The following is a 19,077-nucleotide window of genomic DNA, read 5'->3' as shown; positions in this document are numbered from 1 at the left end:
ATCCTCGTCTGGTCCAGCTCCCGCATCACCTGCAGTGGCCTCCTCTTCAGCTTCAGCTGCTTTGCCTGGTCCAGCTTCAGCATCCTCATCAGCTGCTGCCTCGCCTGGTCCGGCTTCCGCATCTTCATCAGCTGCTGCCTCGCCTGGTCCAGCTTCCGCATCTTCATCAGCTGCTGCCTCGCCTGGTCCAGCTTCCGCATCTTCATCAGCTGCTGCCTTGCCTGGTCCAACTTTAGCTTCTGCTTCAGCCTCGTCTGGTCCAGCCTCCGTGTCTTCATCCTCATCAGCTTCGTCTGGTCCAGCCTCAGCTTCCGCCTCGTCTGGTCCAGCCTCCGCTTCGCCTGGGGCTGCAGGGGCCACGCAGCCTTCAGGTCCCCTACTACCACCTCCACATCATCGGTCATCTGCCAGGCCGCTTGTTGGGCATCTCCGCCACCGTGGACGCCCTCCTGAACACCCCCACTGCCTTCCGCGTGGCCGGCCTCCGGACTTGTTTCCACGCCGCTGTTGCCGTCCGCACGGTCGGCCCCCAGAACTGTTTCCACGCCGCTGTTGCCGTCCGCACGGTCGGCCCCCAGAACTGTTTCCACGCCGCTGTTGCCGTCCGCACGGTCGGCCCCCAGAACTGTTTCCACGCCACTGCCTACTGCGTGGCCGGCATCCGGACCTGCCCCGCTGCCATTCGCATGGTCGGCCTCCTGAACTTGACCATCTGGGCCTTTTTGGACTCTGTCCCTCCGTCCTGGGCCCCCTCCGCCCGCCCTGGTCGGGTCCTTTTCTGTTTTGTTTTGGTCGGTTTTTGTGTTTCTGCTGGGCTGTCTGGGGCCAGCCCTTAAGGGGGGGGGGGGGGGGGGGTACTGTCATAGTCCTGGGTCGGCGACCCAGCGCTTTTAGTTTGTTATCATTTTCTAGATGATGATTGTTTAAGTTCTGTGTTCTATTCGGTCTGCCTCTGAGTCTGCGTCTGTCTGTCTATGGTGTCACCCCATCTGTTTGTGAATCTGTCTGTTTAGTTCAATGTCTTGTCTGGTTCCATGTGTCTGAGTTTCCTGTTTTATTGTGAAGGTCCGTGTCGTATGTGAGTGTGATCAGTTTACGTTTCCCCTGTCCCATCAGCCCAGATTCCTCCCAGCTGTGTTGCCCTCCTGTCTCTCATCCCATGATTACTGGTGTGTGTATTTAAGCCCTGTGTGTTCTCCTGCCTGTTGCCGGTTCGTCTGTGTAACTCCGCGTCAGTCTGTGTTCCTCGGTGTCCTGCTCGTCTCTCTGCCTCTCTTCCCTTTTTGTTTCATCTCAGGTTTGTCATTTAGCTTTCCCAGTTCAGGTCTTTAGTTTTGTCTTCCCTCTTGCCTGTTTTGCCTTCTCACCACTGTGTAAATAAACTCACCGGCATCTCATCCACTGCCTGCATCTTGGGTCCTTCTTCTAACTCCACACGGCTCGCCTCGGCAGCCGTGACACCAAGTACCGCATCAAATGCAAGCATTTGCAGCACCGCAAAACGTTCATTCTTCGGTTCCAATAAATTCTTGCTTTTTCTTTGCCCCCCAAAAAGGTATGTACAAAACGAAGGAGAACAATGCCGGTCCGTACAAAGACAGACTTGATGAAAAGTCAAAGAAAAGATACGAGGAAAAAAATCAAACCAGTGAAAGGGTTAGATCCTTACGAGCACACAGAGGGACAAAATACGTTAGCGTGCTGCCCAACTTTCACCATGCTCATATTTATAATTATACGGTTCTTGGAGTGAGTGCATACACTCATGAAGTTTAGTAACTTCAGGTCACTGCAACAAGCCCAGGTACAGTTTACCGACGGATGGGTACAGGACCTTGAAATGCACCGTGTAGAAAGTAAAGACCATCGTACGTATCATAAGTTTACCAGTCTCACAAATCGTCTTCATAAATACACATTCGTTAACAGTTTATTAATAGGACCTTTGAGCTCAATGGTAATTAATTAGTAGTGGAAATAATTTCTGGTACGCGTTACAGAAATGTAGCAGTGACAATAATATTGTATGCTGTAATCGTACTGGGCAATTAGTGATACAAAACAACTGTTTTATCCTGTGAATAAAATAATGTTTTTGTCAATGTACCATGGTAATAACAGAAGCGAAACACAATATTGTGTCAGGACAATTTACTATTTATGCACAATAAACAAAGGAGCGACAATTTCTGTTCAGCGCCAGACTTGCTTGTAACCTATATCACCAATTATGTTATGAAAAATGACGTATTAACTACAACAGCAGACTGACGTCACATTTTCAATCTCTATACAGCTTGGAGTAAGACAGCATGCATGAAGAGGATGATGTGGACAAAATACTCATTTGCCTAATAATTCTGCACTCCCTGTATACAGTGGGGCAAAAAAGTATTTAGTCAGCCACCGATTGTGCAAGTTCCCCCACCTAAAATGATGACAGAGGTCAGTAATTTGCACCAGAGCTACAAATCAACTGTGAGAGACAGAATGTGAAAAAAAAATCCATGAATCCACATGGTAGGATTTGTAAAGAATTTATCCGTAAATCAGGGTGGAAAATAAGTATTTGGTCAATAACAAAAATACAACTCAATACTTTGTAACATAACCTTTGTTGGCAATAACAGAGGTCAAACGTTTACTATAGGTCTTTACCAGGTTTGCACACACAGTAGCTGGTATTTTGGCCCATTCCTCCATGCAGATCTTCTCGAGAGCAGTGATGTTTTGGGGCTGTCGCCGAGCAACACGGACTTTCAACTCCCGCCACAGATTTTCTATGGAGTTGAGGTCTGGAGACTGGCTAGGCCACTCCAGGACTTTCAAATGCTTCTTACGGAGCCACTCCTTTGTTGCCCGGGCGGTGTGTTTTGGATCATTGTCATGTTGGAAGACCCAGCCTCGTTTCATCTTCAAAGTTCTCACTGATGGAAGGAGGTTTTCGGCTCAGAATCTCACGATACATGGCCCCATTCATTCTGTCCTTAACACGGATCAGTCGTCCTGTCCCCTTGGCAGAAAAACAGCCCCATAGCATGATGTTTCCACCCCCATGCTTCACAGTAGGTATGGTGTTCTTGGGATGCAACTCAGTATTCTTCTTCCTCCAAACACGACGAGTTGAGTTTATACCAAAAAGTTCTACTTTGGTTTCATCTGACCACATGACATTCTCCCAATCCTCTGCTGTATCATCCATGTGCTCTCTGGCAAACTTCAGACGGGCCTGGACATGCACTGGCTTCAGCAGCGGAACACGTCTGGCCTGCGGGATTTGATTCCCTGCCGTTGTAGTGTGTTACTGATGGTGACCTTTGTTACTTTGGTCCCAGCTCTCTGCAGGTCATTCACCAGGTCCCCCCGTGTGGTTCTGGGATCTTTGCTCACCGTTCTCATGATCATTTTGACCCCACGGGATGAGATCTTGCGTGGAGCCCCAGATCGAGGGAGATTATCAGTGGTCTTATATGTCTTCCATTTTCTGATGATTGCTCCCACAGTTGATTTTTTCACACCAAGCTGCTTGCCTATTGTAGATTCACTCTTCCCAGTCTGGTGCAGGTCTACAATACTTTTCCTGGTGTCCTTCGAAAGCTCTTTGGTCTTGGCCATGGCGGAGTTTGGAGTCTGACTGTTTGAGGCTGTGGACAGGTGTCTTTTATACAGATGATGAGTTCAAACAGGTGCCATTCATACAGGTAACGAGTGGGGGACAGAAAAGCTTCTTACAGAAGACGTTACAGGTCTGTGAGAGCCAAAGATTTTCCTTGTTTGAGGTGACCAAATACTTATTTTCCACCCTAATTTACGAATAAATTCTTTACAAATCCTACCATGTGGATTCATGGATTTTTTTTTTCACATTCTGTCTCTCACAGTTGAAGTGTACCTCTGGTGCAAATTAAATTACTGACCTCTGTCATCATTTTAGGTGGGGGAACTTGCACAATCAGTGGCTGACTAAATACTTTTTTGCCCCACTGTATATATATATATATATATGTGTGTATAACTAGACTTTTTGCATATTATGTAAGGTGTGGCTATATAAATATATGTACAACTCTGTGTATATGTGTTTATGGACAGGCATGCAATGTAGTGACAAGAAAGTAGCCTTGCAGGGAAGGAAAGACCTGAATCTCTCATGGTTGGGGGTTGGGGGATGGTGTGTTTGCACAACAAAAGCAGGAGAACAATGGAGCTGAAGAACTGTGAAAATCTCAGCGGGGTGCCAAGAGGTGTTAGGGTTGGGGGAATTTGCTCAGGGCTAGTAAATCTAGTAGTAGGGACTTGCACCAGGGAAAAAAAGGCTCAGTAATTCTAGTGTTATGGATCAAACCTCTACCAACATGACATTGATTATGCAACTCTAAGCATATATGAGTAGATATTTCTAAGCATAAATGACAATCAACAATACAAATCTAACATCTGCAGTTCCACACTCTCATGGGAAACTACATTCTCCCCCTCCAGTCTCTTATCCTCCTGCTCCTGCAGTAACAAAACAACACAAAGCATCCACCGTCTGTTGCAGGCTGGATGAATTGTTGCTCAACATTTACTACTCCTAAGGTCGGCTCGGGACTCATGTGATCAGTGTCCCCTATAAGTGAATTTCTCCCAAGCCCATTATAATCATGGAGAAGCACACTTTGTGACTGTTTTCAGTAAGAACATTTCATAGCGCTTTAAATTTCAATCTTTCAGGCCTGGTTTAAAGAGCTAATTATTAAATCATGAACTCACAAAATATCAAAATATCACCTCTTGTGGATCACACCTCTCAGTGCACTGTAACAAAAGCAAAAACAAACGTAACCAATAAAATACTAATAAAATAACACATAGTAGGGCCTGTTGCAGACATGTCCAAGCATAAAACCATCTCTCTCTCTCTCTCGTAGAGAAAGAAAACAACCCAAACCTCACTGATAAAATCAACCTACTACTCAGCAAAACCCAAAAATCAGTGAGACATTCACAGGAAGGTTTTGCTTCCTCCTGGGACAACATTGTGTGGGAATTAGAACCTCAGGTGCTGTAGCACCTTTTGTTCCTGCATGAATTAAGTCTCAATGACAGAAAATGCGGCGCTCTGAAATAAAACTTACATTCAAACTTCATCATTTTCACTCTGTACCACTGCTCCTCATCAGGGCTGTGTCAAGCACAGTAAACATTTCAGTCGAGGCCTTGAGCCATAAAGAGACATCACGCACAGACATTCTTTTCATAACCAGACAATTTTAGACCTTGTTCCTTAAATCTACCTAAATGCCCCCTGGGTGACATAAAACACATTCTAAGTAATCAATGGCTTCTTGTAACAGATTCTGTATTTGGATGTTTGTGTGCAGCATTTCACATATCAGCATAAGCATTTGTTAGCAAAGCATTCTTCATTGCATCAGCGTGTGTGTGTGTGTGCATCACTCTTCATTGCACGAGCATGTGCACGTGTATTTGTGTGTGTCACTTCTCAGTGAATCAGCGTTTCGGTTTAGGTGTGTGTGTCATTTCTCACTCAATCAACGACTGCGCACATGTTCATGTGTGTGTATCACTTCATTCTGGATCAGTGTGTGTGTGTGTGTGTGTGTGTGTGTGTGTGTGTGTGTGTGTGTGTGTGTGTGTTCATCACTTTCCTGTTTTTGTGTTTTGGGTAAACCACTGCCTGAAGCATACAGAGAAAAAACAAAAAACAAAACAAAAACAGATGGTCACATTCTTATGGGTACCAGCGCATCGTGGAGGTAAAGGAAATGAAATGGCAGATAGGACAGCAAAAGTCACAACAAGGAGACCGATGGTAGATATGGTTATTAGTGTGAGTAGGACGGAGCTCAAGAGTACAGTACGATACAAAATGAAGGAAAGGTGGCAAAAGCAATGGGAGGAAGAGAGGAAAGGGCGATGGTTTTATAAAATCTAAAGGAAAGTGGGGAAAATGAGAAGTACAGGCCGAAACATGATAGAGGATACGATTATATCTCGACTGAGATTCGGACACACTGGTTCAAATAGCACCTTGTTTTTAATAGGTAAACACTGTACAGGGGAGTGACTGCAGTAGGGAACAGGAAACAATAGAACATGTTTCTTGAATTGTCAGAGGTTTGATATTGAAAGGAGACAACTGATCAAAAAGCTGGACGGTATGGAAGTGAAGTTGGACTTGATTGATCTGTTTCGCACGACCTCTTTAAGTGAAAGTTATCAGGCTGTATTTTGGTTTTTAAGGCAGACCCATTTGTTCGAGAGGATTTGATTTATTATTATTATTTTTTTTTTGTCTTTTCTGTCCACACTCCACACCAGTTAGTGGCGGTAATGCACCATTTTGCTGTTTGCCAACCGCCAGTAAACCCTATACGGCAGAAGAAGAAGGGGGCGGAGCAAGATTTGTTAGCAGGAGAGGAGCCGAGCAGAGAGAGCTGCTTTGTCATGAAACGGGAGTAAAGCAGTGAACTTAGAGGAGAGAAACGAATTAAAGTATCGATCATAAACCACTACCAACGTCCTGATCGATATCTGCATCGATCTGCCCACCCTTGTCTCCTGGATCGTAGCTGAGATCAGCGTTAATCACGTGGGTCTCTGCTCCCTGATCTGTTTCCTGTGTTTGGAAAGAGTTGCAGCTTCATCGCGGAGTTTCTCTCGGTTTGTGGGCTCATCTAAAGGTAAGCACCGAGCTAACTTTACTGTGAGTTCAGTTCATGTTGAGTTTAGCTCCTGAATGAGGTCTTCTGCTGCTCTCCTCGGTGTCTGTTCACAGTTTATTGTGAACACGTTGAGAGAAGAGTGAGAGAGTGTTTGGAGAAAAACACCAACTAATCATTAGCTCAGCATGCTGGGAGAAGTTGGAGCAGAAAAGTCTTGTCATTGTCCCTGCAGCTGTTTTTCTGCCTGCACCAAACCTCTACAGCCTCATTTCTATTTGAAGTGATAACAGGAAGTCAGAGCGATCTGCTGCAGTATCAGGGTCACTATAAACTTTATTGTCCAGCTGCTGTGGATGAACACATGAGAGGAAGTGAAATGCCTGGCTGACAACTGTATAAAACAAAAAGTACACACAATATTCGAGGCACACAGTGTGTTACACCCCTGAAAACGAGAAATATATCAACTTTTAAACACTTTTACCTGAAAACAGGGGAAAAGAATCACGAGAGTGATCATGACTCATGCACTAGTTTATTGCAGTGAAAATGAACAGAGACGTTTCACATTCTGTACTGCTAAATGTCACGTGGTGGAAGAAAAACACTAAATAATAAACCAAAACACTAAAGTGATTACAGGACAGCTGTGGCTACAATGTAGCTGCCATTGCCAGTGTGTGAATGGGTGGATGACTGGATATGTAAAGCGCTTTGGGGTCCTTAGGGACTGAGTAAAGCGCTATACAAATGCAGGCCATTTACCATCTTACCATATATGCCAGAACAGGTTTCCTGACAAAATGGCTGACAATAGCGGCGTTTTTAGTTCCTGCCGTTATCTTACTGGCCATTACACAGTACAAAACTGACGCTCAAAACCGCCACGTATATGCGGACAAATACAATGTTTCTAAACTCTTACAAAACAATGAAGGATTACCTCTTAAATATCTTAACAGTGTACACATGGGAAATATATCAACTTTTAAACACTTTTACCTGAAAACAGAGGGAAAAGAATCACGAGAGTGATCATGACTTGCGTCTCTCATGCAGTCGTTTATTGCAGTGAGGAGAACGCACGAAACTCTTAACCATTTTCTTACCATATTTACATTATTTTTTCCTTATATCAGCTGATATGAATTAGTATTAACTGAACAGTTTTTTATGCAGTAGTCCTTCAACCTGGCACAAGTGCACACTGTGGGAATTTACGACTGTGCGTAAATCCCCCCTAATTTTGGTATGATCCGAGCTCAGACACTAAGCGACTGAGCGAAGGGGCGGGGCAGCTGCTGCCTGCGAGTGGGCTGTTGGAGAAACGCAGACAGAGCAGAACTGAAGTTTGAGCAGGTACCAAAGCAAATCATTCGTGCCGTACAAATAATGTAAATATGACGGTGCATCACGAAAGATTGATATCAAACTGATCACTTGACCAATATTACGTTACTTGCTCTTCAAGTGAATCAACAAATGGTAAAATGAAAAGCCGAACAACAACAATGCTGTTTTTTAGAGAGTCTTGGCTTACATGTGTGTTTATTTCATATTTTCAGTTGTTACCCTCCACGGCTAAATAAATCGGTTTCCGCTGTCTATTTTAATCACTTTCATCAAGTGTACATATGCACTAGGTTTATTGTTAATTAATAAGAAACTCCAGACGATTCCATTCTGAGCTGAAGAAGCTTCTGATTGGTTCGTAGAGTCCATGTGAGTAAACTGGTGGCACAGCTGTGGATGCATATAAGGCAAAACACAGAGCCTGTTTCTGTGACATGGGAACATCAAGAGATGTCAACAAAACACCTGGGCCCTATTTCAGGAAGCCAGTTTAGAAAACTCAGAGTGAAAAACGATACTCAGGGTTGAGTAACCCCGAACTGTCCAACTCGGAATATTCGGTTTCAGAAAGGCTGATAACAATTAGTTCAGTCAACGCGGAGTTGCTTTAACCCCAAGTGAAGCGCGCGGACGAGGATACATAAAGCCCTGATTAGTGGAGCACAGATTAAGCGAGTCACCATGGAGACGGAGGGAAAGAAGGCGCGGTCAATGTATTTTACAGCGCTTGAGGCCGAAATTCTGATGGCAGCATATGCCGATAACATGCAAATTTTGCAGAAAAAAAGGTAACACAGCCTCAGCTGCAAAACAAAGGGAGCATGCATGGCAAAACATAGCCGACAGAGTCAATGCGTGAGTGTTAATTTAAACATTGATCTAGGGATTTCCACCCATTTAACACGTTGTTTTATCATATGTTATTTTATTTGTTATTTTATACATTTTATGTTGTGATGTGATGTGAGCGCAGGTGCAACCCAACAGGCCCCAAACGTGCCTGGCAGCAAGTAAAAATGAAATATAAAAATATAGTCCAAACAGGTAAGGTGTAATTGTATTATGAGCCATAGTGCTTGGTCTGTTTGTCCGATGTAAATCAATTGCAGTTAGAGGCTACATTAATTTTCTTTCTGTAAGCACTTATTGAAATTATCTGAGCACATTACAAGTACATATTTGCTTACTCTGTATGCTCAAATGTGACCCCGTTATAGCCAACAGAAAAAAAGCGGAGGCCCGAAAAACAGGTGGGGGTCCTCCACCACCACCACTCACAGAGGCTGAGCAGTTGGCCCTCAGCCAAAACAGTGGGCGCCCTGTGGCTGAAGGCATCTCTGCGGGGACATCCTCTGAGTCAATAACCCCGCAAGACACAAGTGCCTACATAAGGGGTAAATCCAAAATAATACATGATGTGCATACATCCTTTCTTCACAGTCACCTTTGCAGTGCTGCTCATTCATTTGATAAACTCTTCACCATAATGAATTTGTTTGTAGTGAAGTTATTTTCCTACTGATTTTGCCTTGCCTCAGTCTTGGTTGTCTTTGAGAGCATAATGACAATGAAGTGTAAGGTGATTGGTATGTTTGTTAATTGCCATTTGGTCCCTTGTAAGTTATAAGTGACCTGTATAAACCTCATATTCTATCAGTTGATGGTGATGGTGTACTGCATCTGGTGCAGCCTCCTGTTGAGCCAGACCAACATGCAGTTGTGAGTAATACTCCACAGATTATATGAGTTTACAGTAGAACAGCAATGTTGTTTATTTCTTTACTACAGGAAAATAATGAAGAAACATTGACAGCTGTTACAGAGGAGGAAGCAACAGAGACACTTTATGAGGTTCACATCTTTTAATACTTTGTGTACAGGAAACACAGGCGACCAATAAAGCCAGTTGAACAGAAAATCTGTTTATTCGTCTATCATCAATCAAACCCATCGAAGTCCTCATCCTCTGTGTCTGAATTGAACAGCTGCGCTAAATCTCCATCAAACATGCCAGGTTCACTTTCTTCACTGTCAGAGTCACTTTCCGTGCCGTGCGGCTCCTCGGAAATGATGCCGGCTTTTGCGAAAGCTCGAACAACAGTGCCAGCAGACATGTTAGCCCAAGCATCTACAATCCATTGGCAAATTGTGGCGTAACTCGCCCGGCGCTGCCTTCCACTCTTAGTGAAACTGTGGTCTCCACCGGTCATCCATCGCTCCCAGGCCGCTCGCAGCCTTACTTTGAACAGGCGGTTCACACCGATGTCCAGCGGTTGGAGTTCCTTTGTTAGGCCTCCCGGAATGACAGCAAGCTCACAGTTCATTTGCTTCACAAGTTTTTTCACATCGGCTGTGAGATGGGCACGCATAGAGTCACAGATTAAGAGCGATGGTGATGCGTGGAAAAAACCACCTGGTCTCCTTACATACACCTCCCTCAGCCAGTCTTTCATCATTTCCTCATCCATCCAGCCCTTTTCATTTGCCTTAATGATGATTTCTGCTGGAAACTTCTCTTTAGGCAGTCTTTCGCTTAAAAATCACCATAGGCGGCAGTTTCTGTCCATTAGCATGGCAGCCAAGCACAACAGTAAAAGAAGACTTTTCGTGCCCCGTTGTGCGTATCGCTACCGTGCTGGTCCCCTTCTTCTCCACAGTGTGACTCACCGGGATGTCAAAAGTGAGCGGGACCTCGTCCATGTTTGTGATGTGGCTGGGCTGGATGTTTTTGTCGCCGATGTGTTTGCTGCAGTAGGAGCGGAAGATGGCCAGCTTTTCCTTATAATCCGCTGGAAGTTGCTGCGCTACCGTAGTCCTGGTCCGGATGGAAAAATGGCACCGTTTCATAAAACGAAAGCACCAAGACGGACCTCCTTGGAAATGTTCAATGTTCATCTCTTCAGCTAGTGAAACTGCTTTTAGCCGAATGGTGACCGTCGAAACGCTTCTCCCGCTCGTTCTTTGCTCGATGATCCACCGCTCGAGTCTTTCTTCCAACTCGGGCCACCTCGCCTTATGTCCGCGGAAACTCAGCTGCGTTTTCTTGACCTGCCGGAGCTTGTTTTCCAGCTTCCTCCATTTGCGAACCATCGATTCGTTAATCTTAAATTCTCTCGCCGCTGCTCGATTTCCATGTTCCTCCGCGTAGCTGATGGCCTTCAGTTTAAACTGTGCTTCGTAAGCGTGTCTCTTTGCCATTTTCAGGGTTGTTAAAACAACGATGTCCTGCATAATGCACATACCTGTTCTTTTATACAGGTATGTGCGATTGTCCCGGTATATACGATCAACGCCCACACTTCAGCCTTTAACGTTCTCATGGTGTTCTCTACTACGTCCTCCTTACAACACATAGGGCGCGCCGCACTTTTTGAAGAAAATCTAAGACTTTTAAGTGCGCCTTATGGTCGTGAAAATACGGTAGCCAGATTATATCGCTGCTGTGGGCCCGGGTCAGGGTAAGGGGTAAGCAAATAGGGTAAACATGGATACCCCCTATCACCAAGCAAGTAGCCAGTGAACTCTCCTAAGACAGAAGGATACACTTCTGAAGCAATTGGTCTTTATATATTTTAAAGTATTCTCAACTCACCATGTCCACATTTTGTGCTCAGTGTACATTCACGGAATATTTGTGAGTCATGGACAGAGCCTGGCCACTTGGCTTCCACATTTGTGATAATGTTGGCAGCATCACATATGATCTTCACAGTGCAGAGAACACAAATTAGCATCCATTACTATAATGAAATAATTTGTTAGTTTGAAATGCTACAGGGAACTATGTACCTGTACATTAATGCTGTGGAAAGACTTCCTGTTCACATAGTCTCCTTCATTTACTGAAGGAGCAATAATTGGAATGTGAGTGCCATCTATACAGCCAATCACGCCTGGGAACCCTGGAAATAAATGTAAAATGTAAGTAGTAGTCCAAGTATCACCACATCATAAATTAAGTTTTGGTCATCCTGATACCTGCAACTTTGTGGCATCCCTCTTTGATAAATCTTGTGGGTCTATGACCGGGGAACACCACAAACGAGTACAGGAGACGTTTCAGTGCAACTGTAACATTCCTGACTGCCCGACAGACGGTAGCCTTGGAAACGTGCTCAGCGTCACCAATATTATACAGAAAGCTCCCGTTTGCAAAAAACCGAAGTGCAATACAAATAATATGTAATGAACTGAGAGCATGTCCGCGATGTCACATGCGTAATATATGGCCTGAGGATGTTATCCAAATAAATTATAGATTGTGCTGAGAAACGGTAACGTTCGCACAGAAAATCATCTGATCACTCTCTCCCGGCGGAGAGCTCTGCGGAGAATTTGGGCTTCACGATCTACTGGCTCTTCAAGGACGGGGCACGCCATGTCCGACACTTCCTACTGTCAGGTTTCCGACAAAGGGGCGGAGACAGTCAGGGTTAGTTGTAGTAAACCTGCTAGGGGGCAGGTTAGCTTCACGGAGTGTGTCGTCATAGTGACTCACTCAGAATTAATCTAAACTCGCTTTGTGAAACCGAAAACCCAGAGTTTTCGTTAACTCAGGGTATACTTACTCAGATTTTCCACTAAACCGGCTTCTTGAAATAGGGCCCAGGAAGACAACTGTGGAGCTCCATAAGTGTGGCTCAAGTTTGAATACAATTTGGTGCCATTTACAATTAATACAGATAGTTTCTCTCTTTACTCTTAAAGTTAACAAATATGTTTTTTATGTTTATCAATCTAAAAAAATAAACATTTAGTCTGATTTGATGTTACAATTAAGAAAGTGTTTTTATCCGAAGAGTGTGTAAATATCTGGTTTCCACTGTATATTTGATGATGTTGGTGTTTGGCTTGATTGTCAGCACAGAGAGGGAGAGAGAGGAGAATGAGGACAGAACAGAGATGGAACAAGAGCAGGTGAGACACACATGTTAGTCCAGGAGTGGGCAATCTCAGTCCACGAGGGCCGGTGTCCCTGCAGGTTTTAGATCTCACCTTGGGTCAACACACCTGAATCACATGATTAGTTCGTTACCAGCCTCTGGAGAACTTCCGGACATGTTGAGGGGCTAATTTAGCCATTTAAATCAGCTGTGTTGGTTCGAGGACACATCTAAAACCTGCAGGGACACCGGCTCTCGTGGACTGAGATTGCCCACCCCTGTGTTAGTCAAATGGTTGTTTACCAAAAGTATCACTGTATCATAGGTCCTCATGTATCTTGTACCTAGTGTTTCTTTTTAGGTTTGTTATTTTTCAAATTCTATATTTATTAAGTTATGCAGCTTGTTTGCACAACAAGGCTAAATAATTATATAAACTTTTCTCAATCTAAATAGTGGACTTTGGTAGAATTAAAAAATAAGTGTAGTGCAGGTCTATGATGATTTTTAGTTCTACTATCATCTAGTTCTGATTCTGGTTCTGTCTTGGTTAAATCCTCATTAGTCCTGTTTTAATTCCGGATCAGTTCTGGGTCTGGTTGAATTGGGGTTTAGTCCGCGTGTCATGATACAGCCCTGGTTTTGTTCTGCCTTGCCTGCCAAAACGGAGCCTATTAATCTTTCAGTCATTTCTAACCCCCCCCCCCCCCCCCCCACCCTTTAGGGCTAAGCCCTGGGTGTATCAAATGTCTGCCTCCGCCTCTGCCTGAAACACTTCCTGCTTTTCCAGCCTCAGGCTCCTTTAGCTTAGCTGTGAACCAGAGCTGGTCATTATTCTAACTCACCCTGGTGTGTGATGCTGTGCAGCTTCCTCACAGATGCTGATGTTACAGGACGTCACAGCATCTCTATAATAATCCAAACTGTTGGTAACAATCCTGAAAACCTCCCAGTCGGTGCAGTCCAGACACACCTGCAGATTCTCCACAGCCTCATCAGTCCACTGCTTGAGTGTCTTCACAAAAGCTTTAGACAGTTTCAGTTTGTGCCTGTTTGCAGGGATCAAGTGAACCGTGACATGGTCTGAGAATCTTGATGTAGTTTGAGATGATGATACTCTATCAGCTCACCTTCTGTTTTGTAGAGTATTTTTTTATCCATTTTGTTTAATAAAATCTATGAGGTTCAAATGAAGCACCAAACTGCAGTTACTCAGTGGAGGTTCATTACTGCAGTTTCTCACCACTGTTGTTAACTGTTCCAGCTGATCATCAGGAGGAGACGAGCCATTTAGACTCAGCTCAGCCACTACAGAGGAAACAATGACTTCAACCCAAAAGGTGAGCAAGAATATCACTGTTATTGAACCTGTGTGCAAGTTACAACTCTCATTGTAGCTCATAATTGTAATGTCATACTATCACTAGAAGGTGGTGGTAACACACCTACGACGTGTTTGTTGACATCTTTGATTCCACTAATGGAGTCAGTTTGTTCCAGGACTGCATTTCACTCACTGCCTCTGTTTGTATCTCTGTCACTGCAGGACCAACATGGAGCGAGAAGTCAGCGCTCTCAGGAGGCCGACAAACCTCACAGAAGAAAGGGGCAGAAAAAATACAGCTGTGACGAGTGTGGGAAGAATTTTACCCTGGCTGGAAGCTTAAAAAAACACAAAGTCATCCACAGTGGAGTTAAAGCTTACATCTGTAAGTTGTGTGGAAAATCTTTCAACCAGGCTGGAAGCTTAAAAACACACCAACTCATCCACAGTGGAGTTAAAGCATACAGCTGTGACTTGTGTGGAAAATCTTTTACTTTGGCTGCTAACTTAAAAAGACACCATCTCATCCACAGTGGAATTAAACCGTACACCTGTGACTTGTGTGGAAAATCGTTTACTCACGCTGAAAGCTTAAAAACACACCGACTCATCCACAGTGGAGTTAAAGCATACAGCTGTGACTTGTGTGGAAAAAGTTTTACTTTTGCTGCTAACTTAAAAAGACACCATCTCATCCACAGTGGAATTAAACCGTACACCTGTGACTTGTGTGGAAAATCTTTTGCCCACGCTGGAAACTTACAAACACACCAACTTATCCACAGTAGATTTAAAGCATACAGCTGTGACTTGTGTGGAAAGTCTTTTGCCCACGCTGGAAGCTTAAAAACACACCAGCTCGTCCACAGTGGAGTTAAAGCTTACACCTGTGACTTGTGTGGAAAATCTTTTGCCCACGCTGAAAGCTTAAAAAGACACCAACTCATCCACAGTGGAGTTAAAGCGTACACCTGTGACTTTTGTGGAAAATCTTATACCCACGCTGAAAGCTTAAAAAGACACCAACTCATCCACAGTGGAGTTAAAGCGTACACCTGTGACTTATGTGGAAAATCTTTTACCCAGCCTGGAAACTTACAAACACACCAACTCATCCACAGTGGAGTTAAAGCATACACCTGTGACTTGTGTGGAAAATCTTTTACCCAGGCTGGAAGCTTAAAAAGACACCAACTCAGCCACAGTGGAGTTAAAGCATACAGCTGTGATCAGTGTGGTAAAGCTTTTACTCACAGTGGCCTCTTACAGCGTCATCAAGTTATCCACTCTGGATTTAAGGCGTACAGCTGCCACATATGTGGAAAAACCTTCCACTTGCTAGGCAGCCTAAATCTTCACCTCCGCATTCATACTGGAAATGACGTTTACTGCTGTGATCAGTGTGGGAAACTGTTTGTGAGATATAAAGACTTAGAACGCCACATGTTTACCCACACTGTGGGGAGACCTTATAAATGTGACCTGTGTGAGAAGACTTTTAAAGCGCCACGTTACCTTAAAATCCACCAACAGAGCCACACCAGAAAGAAACTGCAAGTGCAGTTACTGTGAGGTATGTATGTATATTATTATCTTCTTGTTTAAGACTGACTGTTTCGTTCAACTGTGCTCATTAAATTGTGTTCGCATGTTAGTAATTCTACTGGACTCAATTTTGGAATTTTGGAAACAGTGCATTTAGATAATGACTGAAACCAGCCCACTGAAGGAACAATGTGCTGGGAGTTCAGTTCCTTAAGCTTAATTATGCAGATTCTCATGACCATTGATCAACAACCACTGACCATTATGCAAATGTACTGTTTATAAGATTGGGGGAAAGTTGCAGTCAGCTGAGACTGAAGGAGTCACTTGGATGAGTGACGAAACGTTTCTCCCACAAAATTATATGTCCAGATGAACAGAATCAATTTTTGGAGGTTTACTTACCTGGATGATTGAGCATGCATCAAGATGGGTTGACAATGTTTCTTTCTCGCTGATATAACGGGACACCTCAACGAGTTACAAAATATGATCCCCAGATAACACAACTTTCAAATACAACGCAGCGGCAGGGATCACATTAATCTGCAAATCCTTGTTTAAAGATAAGTCATATTAGCCCAGTTTATTTTTTCTTATCATTGTTTTTGGGGCGAATGTGGCTCAAGAGTTGGCAGTTCTTCTTGTAATCGGAAGGGTTAGCCCCGGCTCCGACAGTCTCGGTCGTTGTGTCCTTGGGCAAAACACTTCACCCGTTGCCTACTGGTGTTGGCCAGAGGGCCCGGTGGCGCTAGTGTCTGGCAGCCTTGCCTCTGTCAGCGCGCCCAAGGCAGCTGTGGCTACAATGTAGCTGCCATCACCAGTGTGTGAATGGGTGGATGACTGAATGCAGTGTCAAGGTCCATAGGGATTAAGTAAAGCGCTATACAGGCCATTTACCATTGTTGTGAGGCGACCATTAATAGCATCTGCATTTTCTGTTTGTATAGTTCCTTTGCTGTTATGGTGTTCTTGTTATGGATAAAAAAAATAATTTTTTGAAATATAGCAAATCTATTTCTATGAAGTTGTTCTATATAGTGTGTAAGATAAGATGACCTTTATTAGTCCCACAGGTGGGAAATTTGTCTCGTTACAGCAAAAGTGCAAAGTTATGTAGCACTTAGCAGTTATGTAACTGTTGATATGCAGCATTATTAAATTTATTGTTAATGCAATTGTTGATATGGTAAATTGACTTTTGAGGAAATTTTAGATGGCACTCATCATCAGAAAGGTTGCCTACCACTGGTAGAAAGGTTGCTCTACAACAAAGACATTTATTGAGTCTCAGTACCAGGTCACTTTACTCTAGCATGCAAAGTGCTTTACCGTGTTGTATAAAGCACTTTGAGTGCTCAGGCAGAGTAAAAAGGTGCTTTATAAGAATCAATCCATTTTACTTGTATTTACTAAATGAACAACGGGAGGGTCATCTAACTAAAACCAATCAGTGTATCCCACCTGACCCCCTCAGAATCAGCTTACTTTTTATTTCAGGCCACTTTCAGAATTAAAATGTTGAAGGAATTCCCTGACTTACACTGTCTTTGTGTCTTTGTTTAGAAGCAGACCGACACAGAAGGATCCAGTTCTCAACCCTGTCATCACTGTGGTGGTGGGAAAGAGTTTCACTGTGACCTTTTGTGGAAAAACTTTCACTCTGCAACAGACCCTAAAAATCTGGACTTCTTTAAATTGCTTGAAGATTATTTCACCTCTCAACCGAGAATCTTCTTCAGGTCTAAGGTCAAATGGTGGAGAGTTCCAGATTTAAGCTCTGTGGGAGCGTCCCCCTTAGAGGGACCTCCTAATGATCCTCTACCTAATCACACAAGAGAAGGTGTGAAAACGGGTGTAGGTAGGATACAATTTATACAAGGAGTATAAAAGAGGTGATATTTTTGGTGTCAATGCTGGTGTGAAGATTGTGCTGTTTTGATTGCTTTGCAAATATTCATTTCAATAAATCCAAGGAAATATTTGGTTTCAACGTTCAGTTTATTTTTAGGAAATATTCCAACAGTTAAGTGTTGATAAATGAACTTGAGTCTCTAAAAATGGGCTAAAGGAGATGTGAAGTGCAAACATATGTACATTGTGTGTAATGGGATTTGGCAAGATTGAGAGATCTCCCGGATATAAAGAAAAATGTAAATACGAGACTGACAAAAAAATTGATAATAAAGACTTAATAAAGCAAAACACTGGATGGTACAGCTCATGAAGGCACAAACATGGCCTGCTACTGGATGTGTGAGAGGCAGAGAGAAGGGGACGGGCTCCCAGACATCGCAGTGAAGGTCAAAGGTGAAAATAAGACATGCAGAGAGAAGTCACTGTCTGTGCATGTTAGGAATATAGTGATTAAATAAAGTTCATTTAGTGAATTTTTTTTAAAAATTTTTTTATATATATATACATTGCAATGGTTCTCATTAAGAGTTGGCCCTCCATGTAATAATGGGGTAAAAGAGTGAATTTGGCTCTATGATTGAACTGAATTATTGAGACTGACATGTAGAGCTGCAGAGGGATTTCCAAACATGCTTAGATATCATAGCCAGTTTAAGTCAGGGTGCAATTTTCCTGCGCCAAATTAGTCTGAACAGAATATCCTAGACTTATATAGTAAGTACAAAATTACAGGCTGAGAATTGTTAGATAATAGTGTAACCCATGTGAAATACAGGGCCGTAAAATCCCCCCCCCCCCCCCTTCTTTTTTTTATCTAAGGCTATAGCCTGTTATTGTCAGAAGGGGGTGCTGTAATGCAGTTTTGTGTTCTGACAACCGTGCGTCTAGTGCGCAGGAAGCATTACCTGTCTCTTCCTATGAGATCTTCCCTCTCTGATGGCAGTCAAGTGTGTGTCGGAGCTCACCGAAAAGTATTTGGTAACCTGGTTAATGAGACCAGATTGTTTTACGTATAAATGCTAATAAGCTACTCTTTTATTAGGCCCCGAACTCTGACCACAAAGGGAATAACGTCTGTCCAGTTATTTGTGTTGGAATATCCCAGTGAGTGACATGCCGTTTGTTCATCAAATTTGGTGTGTTGTTTTACTTTTCTTGTTGTTCTTCACAGTGTGTTATAAGTGTTGAATGCTTTGAGCTAAAGGTGTTTTACTGCCGATGCTAGCTGCTAATAGCTGTTAGCTACCCTACCCCCACGAAGCCATATTCCGATCGGGGAGGTATTCAGATAGAAGCACTAGCTCTGTTTTTATTAGAATGGTTAAGTCTTAATAGAAATGAGCATATTTCAAGTTCATTAATACTTGCACTGTGAATTAAGTTA

General features: G+C 43.4%; 1 protein-coding gene across 3 annotated transcripts; it reads left to right on the top strand.

Annotated features, from left to right (window-relative positions):
* Positions 1-6,657: 6,657 nt before the first annotated feature.
* Positions 6,658-17,372, top strand: LOC113029629 (zinc finger protein 43-like). Of its 3 annotated transcripts, none has more exons than XM_026180599.1 (4): positions 6,658-6,689; positions 14,172-14,247; positions 14,454-15,804; positions 17,343-17,372. In XM_026180599.1, the coding sequence occupies exons 2-3, from the start codon at positions 14,230-14,232 to the stop codon at positions 15,801-15,803; spliced, it is 1,368 nt and encodes a 455-aa protein (XP_026036384.1). In that variant the 5' UTR covers positions 6,658-6,689; positions 14,172-14,229; the 3' UTR covers position 15,804; positions 17,343-17,372. The 3 variants fall into 3 exon arrangements, with proteins under 3 accessions (XP_026036384.1, XP_026036387.1, XP_026036386.1); XM_026180602.1 differs by lacking the exon at positions 6,658-6,689 and adding an exon at positions 9,393-9,418; XM_026180601.1 differs by lacking the exon at positions 6,658-6,689 and adding an exon at positions 12,910-12,941.
* The last annotated feature ends 1,705 nt before the right edge of the window (positions 17,373-19,077 follow it).

This window comes from Astatotilapia calliptera, chromosome 9 (assembly GCF_900246225.1).
Source record: "Astatotilapia calliptera chromosome 9, fAstCal1.2, whole genome shotgun sequence".
NCBI classification, from domain to species: Eukaryota; Metazoa; Chordata; class Actinopteri; order Cichliformes; family Cichlidae; genus Astatotilapia; species Astatotilapia calliptera.
The sequence above is the reverse complement of the archived record's forward strand: the minus strand, read 5'-3'. Positions and strand labels throughout refer to the sequence as shown.